The 14,601-nt window shown below is 42.6% G+C and overlaps 1 protein-coding gene across 1 annotated transcript in view; it reads left to right on the top strand.

Annotated features, from left to right (window-relative positions):
• Window positions 1–805: 805 nt before the first annotated feature.
• Window positions 806–14,601, top strand: part of MCCC2 (methylcrotonyl-CoA carboxylase subunit 2) — a 31,187-nt gene continuing 17,391 nt past the window's right edge. The window contains exons 1-7 of the mRNA XM_081881203.1: window positions 806–1,032; window positions 6,043–6,109; window positions 6,679–6,763; window positions 7,405–7,506; window positions 7,918–8,045; window positions 9,905–10,017; window positions 13,781–13,894. Coding sequence (XP_081737329.1) covers window positions 892–1,032; window positions 6,043–6,109; window positions 6,679–6,763; window positions 7,405–7,506; window positions 7,918–8,045; window positions 9,905–10,017; window positions 13,781–13,894 — 750 coding nt within the window. The 5' untranslated portion in view covers window positions 806–891. The remainder of the gene's footprint in view (window positions 1,033–6,042; window positions 6,110–6,678; window positions 6,764–7,404; window positions 7,507–7,917; window positions 8,046–9,904; window positions 10,018–13,780; window positions 13,895–14,601) is intronic.

Here is a 14,601-nt window from a genome sequence, read left to right on the forward strand (position 1 = left end):
CCGCGGAATGTGGATGACAGTAATTAGCTCCAGCAGACTTTGAAACAGTACTGGTGAAATTTATGGAAGATACAGCTGCTGATGGGCTTAATTTCTTTATGCAAACCTCCCCACCTCTTTCTGCTACGTTATCTCCAGCTGTTTACAGCTGTACAAAACCTCCACAACCAGAGGTAGTCTACCTCTGAATACAACTTGCTGGAGCCACACAGCAAGGGGAAACCTTTTACCTTTACTACCCTTGCTTGTGAGCACCAGTGCAATGGAATCGGTTAAGAATGGTCCTGCAGAAGGTGTTGGACTACAACTCCCATTATCTGCGAGTGCTGGCTGGGGGTCGCCACTATCTAGACCAGGGTTCCCCAAACTTGGGTCTCCAGTTGTTTTGGGGCCACAACTCCCACCATCCCTAGCTAGCAGTGGTTAGGGATGATAGCAATTGTAGTCCAGAAACAGCTGGAGACCCAAGTTTGGGAAACACTGAAGGGGCCAAACTTCTCCACGCAGCACCACAAAGCTGGTGTGAACTTCTGCCACTCGCACACCTGCTAAAAAGTCAGAACAACGTTGCCAACGAAAAGAAGGCAGCCTTCTTTTAAAGGGACGGGAAAAAGACACTCCTCAGGAAGACGGGAAGGGATTTGGAACCGAGGGCGAGAGAGGGCCGGCTTGTCGGTTTCCACAATCGCCTCCTGTTCCCTTCGCCTGCCTCTTCCATTGGTCTGAGGTACCAGGAAGAAGCAGGCGGCGCCTGGCGAGGGGAAGGCCTCGCGCCGCCTAGGCCTCGCTCCGTCTCTCTATTGGGCGGCGCGGGGGGAGTGGCCGTGAGGTTGGTCCCAGGCCCGGGAAGTTGTTCCTCCGCCGCCCGCCCTTCCTCCCCCGGCCGCCGCGATGTTACCGGGCCTGAAATGCCGCCTCTGCACGCTCTTTCGCTGCCCGCGCGCGGCCGCGGCTGCCCTCCGCCGCGCTTACCATGGGGACAAGGTGGCCACGGTGGGCTCTCAGCCCGACGTCGCCTCCCCGGTTTATCAGGTAGGCCGAGGAGGGGAGGAGACCCGTTTCCTTTTGGTTTTTTCCTTTTATTTTAGAGGAGGTTGAGGTAGTCTACACGCGCGCGCGAAAGGGCTTTCAGGTGAGCTCGCGTGGGTTTCTTCTCTGCGCACCTTCGCTTGCGCGTACCTGACGCGGTCTTAGTTTAAAAAGGGAGGGAAAGACGGGGCTTGTGTTCCTTTCTGGTGGCCAGAAGCCTTCTTCCCAATATGGGGAACCATGCCTAGCAATTCGGAGTGTAGGTCCTAAAGGTAGTCCGAATCAGTGTAGAAGTCTCGTCTCATAGCTTCACACTTGGCATTTTCTCTCACTGGGAGCGCAACAGCTGCCACGCCTTCTTGCCACATTAGCCTAGTTTGGCAGAGAGATAGGCAGCGGTCTAGTGGAGCAGAAGCTCATCCTTACAACTACAGTGGTACCTCGGGTTGAGTACTTAATTCGTTACGGAGGTCCGTTCTTAACCTGAAACTGTTCTTAACCTGAAGCACCACTTTAGCTAATGGGGGCTCCTGCTGCTGCCGCGCCGCCGGAGCACAATTTCTGTTCTCACCCTGAAGCAAAGTTCTTAACCTGAAGCACTATTTCTGGGTTAGCAGAGTCTGTAACCTGAAGCGTATGTAACCTGAAGCGTATGTAACCTGAGGTACCACTGTACGAGCTATCAATAAGGTGGCTGATCTATTTCTCCAAAGAGCAGCACTAAGCAGCATAATCTCTCTGCCTCCCACTTTTAGAAGGAAATATGTTCTAGAGCAGTCATGTTGCGAACCCTAGAGGATGCTTCCGAGAAACTAGAATTTCATTCCTAGTACAAAATGGGTGTCACATGCTTTGATCCCCTTGACCCCACCAGCAATCAAATCAAATAGTTTGATGTAAGAGAGAAGCACTCCCTTCAGGAACTTGGGTCCCAATCTGTTACCACTTTTTACACTAACATAAGCACCTTGCATGCTGACAGCTTCTAGGAGCCGCAGGTGAGAGCTGAATGCAGGGTGGCGACCAAAGGTGGACACACTACCCCAGAGGTACTACCCCTTGCCTAACACCCCATATACTCACAGCTTTGGCTGACCGGCTAAACCAGGTGGAGGTAGCTGTTGGGTCTCAAACCTTCGGTGAGTTAGAGTTTCGCCTGCATGTGAAGATGGGCTCTGGTGGATTGAGCAGACAAGACCAATAGTGGTTCCAAGGGTTAAGAAGCCAGTTTTTGCATGTGCTGTAGAGGGAAGTAAGGGACAGATGAGTCTTGTCAATGCGAGAGAAGGAAAACTCTGATTCTAAACCTCTGTTGACTTGTGGGATATGTTTGGGAGAAGAAAAGGCTAAAGCCCTGCACAAATCTGGAGTACAGTCCCTGTGACAGTTGGATGGTGCCTTGTACGCTTCCTTCTGGCAACTCCTGCAGCCAAACTGGTGCCCAGTATATTGCTCTACTTTCCTTTGGACCACATCAGTGAGGCCAAGAGAGCAGTCTTGTCATCTGGGCAGCCCAGGGCTTCCATACACACTGCCCAGACTTGTGTCCCAGGGAGGTCACTTTGGTGCTGCTAATGCAGCAGTTTGACATCACCCCCGAAGGCACACTCCATTGTCTCTCAAGACAGATGGATGCCAACAAGCACCATAGGCAACCAATGAAAATTCTTCCAAATTGGTATTATATGGCTTCGATGTGTTGAACCAAGTAAGAGTCTTGTGGCTACATTTTGCACTGACCGCAGCTTCTGGACGGCCTTCAAGGGTAATTATTGGCCTTTTGGAGCATGTTGAAGACATTTTTCCTTCAGGAGGCCAGGTTTTTATCCCAGCTGGTATCTGTGTTGGATTTGAGTGGATATTATATATGTGGCATTGTTGTTTTAAATTGCTGTACATTCCCCCCCCCCAATTGCTTTTATAAATGCAAATGTTTCAACTGTTTCATATACGCTGTTGCTCTCTCTATATTTCTATTGTATTGTAAATCGCTTAGGATGCCACATGTGAAGTAATTCATAAATGAAATAAATAATAATAACTGTAGTCCGACATAGTAGGGTTTAGCAGCTAGTGGATCTGGCACCTAGTTGACAGAAGAGAGGAGCATGGAAGGTTTTGTGGCTGTGGCAGTGTGGCTTGCTGGAAGTCCATTTGGGACTTCCATTCACTCCTTTGTAATTAGTTGCTTGTTAGTGCTCTGCAGGATCTCATTGCGATTCTTGATTAGTTTTGGATTTTCTTTTAAAATTATTTAAAAGGAAGTTTCAAGTGAATGGCCAAGGCAAGCCACATTTATCCAGTTATGCTTAATAAACAACTATTCACGCGTATATCTCGTATAACATTCAAGGAGCAAGATGGCCCATGTTGTTAGCTGTTGAACAGGTGTAGCTATTATTTATGAAGGTCATAATATGTACACTTTGTTTCACCAGCATGTGAGGTTCCTTCCATGAGGTGCTCATACTCTGAGCAAATGTAATATGGCAAGATACTGTGCAAACTCAGAAACGGTGCAGCGGCAATCATGAGTTGCCCTTTTTGATCTTTATTGTTTGTTCATTTCTGAAGATTTAACAAGGCAGGGTGGAAGATAGTTTTCGAGGCAGGATAGATGGAAAAGTAGTTTGGTAAGACAGAAAGCGTATGTGTTAGTTCAGGAATCTAAATTCATTGATGAGGTCACAGGGACAGAACTGGCAGCAGATTCCTGTAATGCACCATTTGTTTTTCCTGTGTGTTAATAATTATACATTTAGTATTCTGCTTCTTTAGTTTTCATTGTCAAACTAAAAAGAAAATAATAATGGATTCAATTACATTTTGCTGTGGCTACATGAAGTTCATAGTTCTTTTCAGATCCCATTGTACATGATTCATTAAATACAAAGATCCAGTTTGTATATAATGCCAAACCATGGCTTATCCCTTGCATGAATCAAGCTTGGGCTTAGGCACCCTGACTCCTTTGCTGACTTTTGGCATTGGGCACATCATAGTTTTCTGTTACACATCAACAAACTGGTTTGCATTTGCCCTTCAGATCATGGCTTCCAGTTCTCATTTGGAGAGCAAGCATGTATATAGTTTCCTGCTTTGGTTATAACAGTATACCATGGCTTGCCAATTCAGATATAACAGTAGGGAATTGGCACATGCAAGGAGAGGAAGGAATTTGCAAGACTGAGGCTTCCTTAAGGGAGCTTTGGATTGGCAATTCTCAAATGGCAACCTTTGATTCCCTATAGCAAGCCATATTTGACTTGGGAGACTTCAAAAAACTGAGCAGAAAACTGACATTTTGTTTTACAAATGGGAGAAAGAACCAGAAATCCCTCTGGGCATGTACAAGTCCTTGACTGTGGCCAAAGTAGATCTTTGAATCCAAACTACAGTGGTACCTCGGGTTACATACGCTTCAGGTTACAGACTCTGCTAACCCAGAAATAGTACCTTGGGTTAAGAACTTTGCTTCAGGATGAGAACAGAAATCGTGCTCTGGCGGCGCGGAGGCAGCAGGAGGCCCCATTAGCTAAAGTTGTGCTTCAGGTTAAGAACAGTTTCAGGTTAAGAACGGACCTCCGGAACGAATTAAGTACTTAACCCGAGGTACCACTGTATAGTGGATAAAACTGGAAGTAACTTATGAAAAAGGAGACAGGTGCTGCTGTGCTTCAGAGGAAATAAATAGTATAAAAAGTTTCTTATTCATCCCATTTTTATTTATCATTCTGTAAGAATATTCTAACATCAATAGAGTGATGGAATGTAAAATATAATTTAAGCATAAGTAGTTCCTTTTTAAGGCTTGGCAGGTATGAATAACTGAGGCAGAGACTGACCCATGGTCATTGTTCAGGATGTAGGGTTTATTTTATACACTTGAACACCCCTCCCTCCACTGCTCTTCTTGTGACTAAACTGGCATTACAAGCTTTTGTTTGTAGCCCACGAAATGCCATTATTATTACTACAAAAGGGCATGTTAACTTGAATTGGCTGCATGGAAAATGCAGAATAGTAAAAACTAAATAAAATGAAACATAATATGAACATTACAAAAAAACCCTAGTGTCAATAAGCAAGTACATAATACAAATCAATGCAACTCTACAAATAAAATTGCCTAACTCAAGAGTGTAAACCTAGTTGGGAGCGAGAATAAAGCCTAACATGGGAATAACAACAGCATATAACAGTATATACTAGATCTCAGTTCCACAAGGTAACAGGATCTTCTCCATATTTAAGCTGCACACCTTTGTTGGTAGCTTCACCTCTCACTTGAGACAGTCTTTCTCCTAGCGCTCATTTGGCATGTTCTCACTTCGCCAGCTCTGATATGGGGAAGTAAAGATTATTTTTCCTCCTTCAAGCCCCATGTATATTTTATTCAATCTTCTCCAGCTAGTGACTCTTCCAGGCAAGCTTTTTAAGGCACCATGGTCATGGTGGTGGAAAAAAGCAGGTGGAAATGCTCTGACTCTTGATTTTGGTCTCCCCACCAAGCAGCTCTTCCAGCAAAGCTGTCAGGGCAGTTAAAGAATAAGTAGATAATATTTATGGATAAAATAAAACAAATAACAGCATATGTTCCTTAAAAAATAAATTAGAAAGCCTGGGAGAATAAAAATGTAGTTTTCTGACAACTGAAAAAATGTTTTGGCACTAGGTGAATCCCCCTCTGAGAAGACTTTCTTTTTGGTTGCTACTCAGAGGAGAGCCTTTGAAGATGGCTTTAATGCACAGTAATTGACAGTGGTATTTGGTGTGTGTGAACTTCTGAAACTCTGGGATAAATACACAAAAGAGAAACAAGTATAAAGAAAATGCGGTTAAAACAATGGATCAATTGAAATGTATTTAATAAGCCTTTAACTAGCTTTAACAACATGTTTTAGAAAAGTGGTTTATAAACATAATTGTTCAATAGTGAAGAAAAGGGGGTGGGATTTATTGTCTCTGGTTAAACATTTTCATAAGTTAACCTATTGAAACATTCTTCACCAGGAAAACTATGAACGGATGAAGGCATTAGTAACAGAACTCCAACAGCAATCTGAAAAAATCAGGTTTGGTATGTCCTGTTTTTCTCCTATAAAGCATCGTATAATTGAAAACTGGTTGTATTTGGCGTTCAATATCAGAAGGTCGGTGGTTCGAATCCCCGTGACGGGGTGAGCTCCCGTTGCTCTGTCCCTGCTCCTGCCAACCTAGGAGTTCGAAAGCACGTCAAAGTGCAAGTAGATAAATAGGTACTGCTCCAGCGTGAAGGTAAACAGCGTTTCCGTGCGCTGCTCTGGTTTGCCAGAAGCAGCTTAGTCATGCTGGCCACATGACCCGGAAGCTGTACGCCGGCTCCCTCGGCCAATAAAGCGAGATGAGCGCTGCAACCCCAGAGTCAGCCACGACTGGACCTAACGGTCAGGGGTCCCTTTACCTTTACCATGATAAAATGTCATTGCTTTAGGACTTAATAGAAAAAGACAGAAATAGTATCATTTAACAGTTGTTTAGCATCGGTGTAATATATTACAAATACAAGTATTTGTATTTGATTATAAAATAGTATTGATTATTGCTAAAGGGAGTGAGCTATTTGTTCAGCTCCATGCACAAGGAATAATAAAAGATCTTGCATGACAGGTGGTGGAGAGAAGGCACGGAAGCTTCACACATCAAGAGGAAAATTGTTACCTAGAGAAAGAATTGACAGACTCATAGATCCTGGGTGGGTACTTCCTTCTTCATTATTAATATTTTAAGGTACAGAATGTTTAAGTTAGCAGATTGCTTTGTTTCCAAGATTTTAACATCATGGTAAACCATTTCAGATTATATTAGAATTTAGTCATTTGGAAAGACAAATATTGTGTACTTATGTTGTTTTGGTAGCCATCATTAAGCAGGGTCTATAAATTATGTCTGTGCTTGGTAACCAGCTGTGAAGTCAGTACTATCATGATTCTTGTTCTTGTTAGCATCTGTCGGTCTTGGGAGACAATGGAAGAGTGTGCCTTCGGGGGTAAAGTCACACCGTTGGAGGGTTACAGTGCCTGCTGCAGATAGCAGTTTTTTTTCCTAACCTGGCAAATTGTTTGCTCCTCTAACAGCTTCCATGAAAATTATCTGATCCAATTCATGGTATCATAAGCAGATACCACTTTTCTGTGAGATAACTCAAAATTTGGCAAGATATAAAACTTACTTTATATGTTGTGTGAGAATGGAAAGGTGGAATAAAAATTCCAAATAAGTAATACATGTAATTAAAATATGTTTTTGGAGCCAATCTATGAGCTTGAAAAGATACCTACCTAAAATGCTTCATATGACTTATGTGCCTGAGATTTCTAAAAAATCTTTTCCCAGGTCTCCGTTCCTGGAGTTCTCCCAGTTTGCAGGTTACCAGCTGTATGGCGATGAAGAGGTACCAGCAGGTGGCATCATTACAGGCGTTGGACGGGTGTCAGGGTGAGAACTGTTACTATCTGTGCTTTTTGTGGGTTGCAACTCTGGCTTTCTGACAGCTTGCAAAAAACAAAATGTCAGAAAACAATCTCAAGAGATCACAATTCATAGTTCTTTTTATTTTCCAGAATTACTGTGTTACTGTGTATTAAGAGCTGTTTCTGAAGATTCATTAGCAGCACATCAGATGCAGCAATGTCACCTTCAGTTTAAGTGTAACATATGTTTGTGTAACATTCTCTGTCATGATACAGGACTGATGGAAACCTTTTATCAGATATGATTGGCATTGCATACCTAAGTGTGTTTATTTGGATGAAAGTTTGGAGGATTTCAGTCTTGTTAGGATTAATGCCAGCAATTCTCTTGCTCAACTGGGAAAGATTTAGTCGCTGAAAATCATTTGTGTTTCAGAGTGGAGTGTTTGATTATTGCAAATGATGCAACTGTCAAAGGTGGAACATACTATCCAATCACTGTAAAGAAGCACCTGCGTGCTCAAGAAATTGCAATGCAGAATAATCTCCCTTGTCTATATTTAGGTAAGTTCTATTGCAAACACTATTATTAATTGATATGCTAAGGTTGGAGGCAGGCTATATTTTTAAGAGTAGGCTGTCAATGACAGTTATTTTTTTTTACCCTTCTAGGGGTTGGGCTGTGGAGCCATAGTTCTTTTACTCACCAAAATGTGGTTAAGGAAGCTCAGTTATGGTTTGGCTTGGTGTAAGAATTGACAAAACATCAGCTGGCAAATCTGAATAGGAAACTCTGGTTTGAAGTGGGTTTGGAAATCAAGGTTTGCTCTAACAAATGTTTGGCATTATGTCTGATTTGGCCATCATAGTTATGTTCATCAAACACCATGGATGATGGGAATGAATTTCTGAAGCTGCATGCTGAAGACAGAAAACAAATGTACACTAGTAGCTTTAAACTGTAGTTTGTCTGTTGTATGTCTGTTTATTTTTCTTTTATCCCACCTTTTCTCACAAGAGAGCCCGGTGCAGTTAACAACTTTCATGAACACCACACACAGTTTTTTATACCATGATCTATAATGGGTGCAAACTAAGCTTAGACTTGGTGCTTAAATTAAGCCTCTGTGTGTGTGTCCTTCTTGGAAACGGTAAACTTTTTGTACACATTACATACTGTTTAAACAATTCAGAGCAGTACAGTGGAGCAAAGTATCGAGCACAAATATCAAATTGCAAATCAGGCTGGTGTGGGGGCGGGCTGGTGTGGAGGACTCCCTGGTCCTGAATGGGGTAACTGTGCCCCTGAAGGACCAGGTGCGCAGCCTGGGAGTCATTTTGGACTCACAGCTGTCCATGGAGGCGCAGGTCAATTCTGTATCCAGGGCAGCTGTCTACCAACTCCACCTGGTACGCAGGCTGAGACCCTACCTGCCCGCGGACTGTCTCGCCAGAGTGGTGCATGCTCTAGTTATCTCCCGCTTGGACTACTGCAATGCGCTCTACGTGGGGCTACCTTTGAAGGTGACTCGGAAACTACAACTAATCCAGAATGCGGCAGCTAGACTGGTGACTGGGGGCAGCCGCCGAGACCACATAACACCGGTCTTGAAAGACCTACATTGGCTCCTAGTACGTTTCCGAGCACAATTCAAAGTGCTGGTGTTGACCTTTAAAGCCCTAAACGGCCTCGGCCCAGTATACCTGAAGGAGCGTCTCCACCCCCATCGTTCTGCCCGGACGCTGAGGTCCAGCGCCGAGGGCCTTCTGGCGGTTCCCTCATTACGAGAAGCAAAGCTACAGGGAACCAGACAGAGGGCCTTCTCGGTAGTGGCACCCGCCTTGTGGAACGCCCTCCCATCAGATGTCAAAGCGATAAATAACTACCTGACATTCAGAAGACATCTTAAGGCAGCCCTGTTCAGGGAAGTTTTTAATCTGTGATATTTTAGTGTATTTCTGGTTTTTATGGAAGCCGCCCAGAGTGGCTGGGGAAACCCAGCCAGATGGGCGGGGTACAAATAATAAATTATTATTATTATTATTATTACGTCTCTAATGCTTCATCTAAGCATCCAAAAAGGCTAGGCTTTAAGCAACTGTTGTCCAGAGTAAAGCTGCCTGTTTTTCCGTTTTCAGGTGCTGGAGCCCACCCTGTTCTTCCCTTCGGTGGCACTTGCTTAGATAAAGGGCTGTAGACTGGAGGCAAGGACAACCCTTCATCCAAGCAATTGTCATATAAGGGTTCTGGCTTGCAGTGACAGTGGCTGATTAAGGACTTTGAACAGGGGAAGAAAGCAAATGCCTTTCCTTGCCTCAAACATCTATGATTTCTCATTGTCCTCCTCACAGGGAATAATGGTTTCCAGTAATGTTTAGATAAATATGTTGTTTATCAATGTTCAATCTTTATTTTAACTTAGTTGACTCTGGAGGTGCAAACTTACCACGCCAGGCAGAAGTGTTTCCCGATCGTGATCATTTTGGTAGAATTTTCTATAACCAAGCACGCATGTCTTCACAAAGAATTCCACAGGTAACTTTATTTGAGAATAAAAGTAGGAATATAATTAAGCTGGATTGTAAAGGGAACTATATAGACAGTGACATGCATCATATGGAATTGAGTACTAAATAATTTTCAGTTACAGTGGAAAATGTCAATTAAAAGTCATCCTTGCTATTTAGGACACTCATGAATTTCTTTTCTCTGTTTATCACATTAGTGTTTGTCTCTTGTGTGTATTTGAAGTTGACAAGAAAACTGTCTCAGGTTTGTTTTGTTAAACCCAGACCTCTTTTTCTTTGTTGTATTTCAAAGGGACATTTCTTCTTCTTCTTTTATTCATGTGCTGTTGAAAACACATAGCAGTGGGTAGAATTATTTTATACAACTTCTTAAAAGAAACTATTCTGACCATATCTGATCTTATGCTTGGAAGCAGAGGCACAACAGCAGGAAGCAATTTGCTAGCACTTGACCTATATGGCTTTACCCCACTCCATCACCATTTAACTGGAAAAGCTTTGAGTGTGTACTGATGTACGTCAAAACGGGAATTGGCATTCTCCTCCCCGCTTCTGCACATCATTCTTTTTCCTTTTGCACTGCAATCAAAATACGTACTTGCCTCTTTGAACACTGATTTAGTTGTTCACTTTGTCCTTCCTTCCAAATCTTTAGGAAAACTGTCTCCTTTTAAAAAATAAGTTCAAAAGACTTCATCTGGAACTTTTTTAGAGAGAGAGAAATCATTTTTTTCTTTTTAAAGCTGCAAAAGTTTGCTGGGCAGAAGGGTGATGATGGATTCATGATACCACAGGTCCCAGCCAGTTAGTACTATGCACTGTTGACTGTTTCTGCAAGCTGGCCAACTGGGTTTTCCTTGTATTTGAGCCTGGAAAGAGAAAGGTTTGTCTGACCACAAGATGACGAGTCTTCTTCAGAGTGCAATGACACCCCCCCCCCGATTAGCTCTATGTATTTTGGATTCCCTCTTTCACTGCTCTCCCACTGCCAAGTGGCTGTCTGTCTTAATTCTTTCAAAGTGGGAATCTAATAAACTAGAGGATGTTTTCCCCAGTGTAAAATTAATATTACGTAAATCCGTGAGTAAATAGATGCCCCTTACACATTTAGGGGCTTTTGTCTGACCCACTGGGATAACAGACAAACCTTTCTAAATAAATAAATAAATAAATAAATAGACAGATAAACTGGATTATCTCTTTTTTAAATATGGCAACCCTACCCACCAGGATAACAGCCTTCAGGTTATACTTTAAAATAAATGATTTTTATTAATTCATAGAAATTACTCACATGTCTAGCATATAATATCCTGGAGACAGCACAAAAGTTATTTTATCCACCACAGACAGTCCAGTATACCTGAAGGAGCGTCTCCACCCCCATCGTTCTAGCCGGACACTGAGGTCCAGCACCGAGGGCCTTCTGGCGGTTCCCTCACTGCGAGAAGCCAAGTTACAGGGAACCAGGCAGAGGGCCTTCTCGGTAGTGGCGCCCTCCCTGTGGAATGCCCTCCCACCAGATGTCAAAGAGAACAACAACTACCAGACTTTTAGAAGACATCTGAAGGCAGCCCTGTTTAGGGATGCTTTTAATGTTTGATGTATCATAGTATTTTAATATTCTTTTGGAAGCCGCCCAGAGTGGCTGGGGAGGCCCAGCTAGATGGGCAGGGTATAAATAATAAATTATTATTATTATTATTATTATTATTATTATTATTATTATTATTATTATTATTCCCAGGAAAGAATATAGTTCAACCGCACTGTTCAGCATAGTCATATCTACAAAGATGCTTGGGAGAGTTTGTATTGAAGACCAGTTTAATTTGTATATTGAATAAATGAGCACCATATTGCACAACATTTGTCCAGTTTTTCTGTTCCTTTTATCACTAGGTTATGAGTTATTTTCTCAGTGATAGCCAGTCACCATACATGTTTATACCTTAAGTCCAGGATAGTCTCTGTAAGGCCTTCCAGGTTTGACCTATAGATAATCAAGTGGCCACTAAAAGAATAGTTAGTAAATCTTTAGTCTTTATAGCAACATTCAAGGCCTCGAAAGATGGATAGTAAACACAATTGGGGCGTAAAATCCATGGCTGCCTAAATTACGTTGGATACTTCTGAGTCCCCCAAATACCTGTATTACCAGGCAACCCTGCTGTGATAATAAGTCCCCTTACTATCACATCACCACCAGCATCATGGTTGGACTGTAGGTGATATATGGGTATCCACTACCACCTGCATACCACTTTTAAAGTATTTTCTAATATGTGCAGAAGCAGATTTTGCTGAGACCAAGGCCCATCACATCTGTTTCCCAAACCATTTTTCAAACCAATCAAGGCCCTCATTTGGTTGTTGATTATTGTGTTATATATAAGAAACGAGGCCTTTACAGCCACAAGAAAATAATTTCATCAAACTATGTCATAGTCCTAGAGGCATGTAATTTAATGATTGGGTTTCAGATAATATCACAAAATCGATGTAATTGCTGCCCCCACCCTCCAGCTCTGTTACCTTTATGTACCCTAAGTTGTTCTTGTGGAATTAGATTTCTGTTTTGAAAGAAATATAATCCTGCCTTTTTCTCAAACTAAGAAAAAAATAATTCCCTCATAAACGTCTTAATGATTTGAATAGTTGCCTGTAACACTTTGTCCTGTGCCTTCAGTGTTCATAATGGACATAAAGGGGGCCTTTTCAGTCAATGATGATGCCTAATTTACCCTCGATTTTGCATAGTGCATTTCCTTTCAATAAATGCCCACTGAGACAGCAAGGGTGGAAGGTTATATCCTTTCATTTCTCTTGCTTGCTTTCTCAAGCTCTTTCTATGCTTTTATGGTAATACTAATTTGGTGAAAATGTCATTCTTTGCGCTTCCTGTTTAGAGGTCTGAGTGTACCAGTTGGGACAATATTCCTCTCTTACCTTGCTGGAATGAATCTTTAAAGAAAGAGTGACCCTGGGAAGGGTTAATATTACTGTTCTATAAAGCACTGCCTGGAAAGACCCCTTGGAGGGGAGTGTTGGACACCACTTGCCAAAGTTGCTTTCTCTGCTTGCTGAGCAGTTGGAGGTGGAGGGCAGAGGCTGGTCTTTGTGCCTACAAGCACTTGAAGCTCCATCTGTCCAACAGGTGCAGGGTAAAAGAGAGAGAGAAAAAGAAGATAGCCGAGAAATATGGGTAGCTCTGCTCGCTAACAGCTCTGGCTCCACCCAATATCTGCTGTGGCCCCGAAATGGGTTTTATATAATCTTCCATATAAAAAAGGTTTTCCAGCCTGGTTTTAGAAAGAAACAGATGAATAATATTTTTTTCTGCCAAACAGGAGATTGTGCTGATCACTTTTATATGTTCAGAGGCAGCAAGACAGCATTCAGAGTGCAGCAGTGGTCCCTGCCACGCTCATGCTGCAGTGGTCCTTTTCAGTCCAAAGAACTATGGGGAGCTGTACCAACCAAGAAAGGCTCATTGATGCACGCTGTTGATGCATTCCAGACTTTAATGTGACGTGCTCCTCCTTTGCACCTGGTAACCTTACACAGCAGCTTGCATAATTTAAAGATCCAATTGGCGGAACTAAAGAGAACTATTCCTCTTCTGATCAGCTTACAAAGTTAGTCTAGATGTAAATAAATATGAGCCAGTTGCTGCACGTTAGGTTGCAAGACTACAAGGAAATGAAGTTGCCCATTGGTGAGTATATATTTTTTCTGTTGAACGCTGTGTTTTCTGTTTGTTTTCTCAGATAGCCGTGGTTATGGGTTCATGTACAGCAGGAGGAGCCTATGTCCCTGCAATGGCTGATGAAAGTATAATAGTTGGCAAGCAAGGGACTATTTTTTTAGGAGGTCCTCCATTGGTGAGTGCATGGTTCTGAATGGATTTTGTAGGATTTCCTGCTTTTGTTATAACATATGACTGTGTCACAGGCTTCTATGAAGAAACAGGGTCACACCAAAAACAATATCTGCCCTAGCTGTATCCCAGATAGTTGAGGAAAATGTCTGAGATAATATGTGTTCTATCATCCAGCCACTTTCCTTCCTGTTGTTGTTGTTTAGTCGTTTAGTCGTGTCCGACTCTTCGTGACCCCATGGACCAGAGCACGCCATGCACCCCTGTCTTCCACTGCCTCCCGCAGTTTGGTCAAATTCATGCTGGTAGCTTCGAGAACACTATCCAACCATCTCGTCCTCTGTCGTCCCCTTCTCCTTGTGCCCTCCATCTTTCCCAACATCAGGTTCTTTTCCAGGGAGTCTTCTCTTCTCATGATGTGGCCAAAGTATTGGAGCCTCAGCTTCAGGATCTGTCCTTCCAGTGAGCACTCAGGGCTGATTTCCTTAAGAATGGATAGGTTTGATCTTCTTGCAGTCCATGGGACTCTCAGGAGTCTCCTCCAGCACCATAATTTCCTTCCTGTATCCTTTTCAATGTGAAGTAAACTATTATTTCCTTAACTATATCCAATTCTGCTTTTTAATTATAAACATCCATTTTCCAATATTTTGTCAGTCCTTAATTAAAAACAAAGCTAACACATTAAAGGGGAAACATGATACGGAACTT

Source organism: Podarcis erhardii (genome assembly GCF_964252035.2).
Source record: "Podarcis erhardii genome assembly, chromosome: 11".
In the NCBI taxonomy this organism is placed as follows: Eukaryota; Metazoa; Chordata; class Lepidosauria; order Squamata; family Lacertidae; genus Podarcis; species Podarcis erhardii.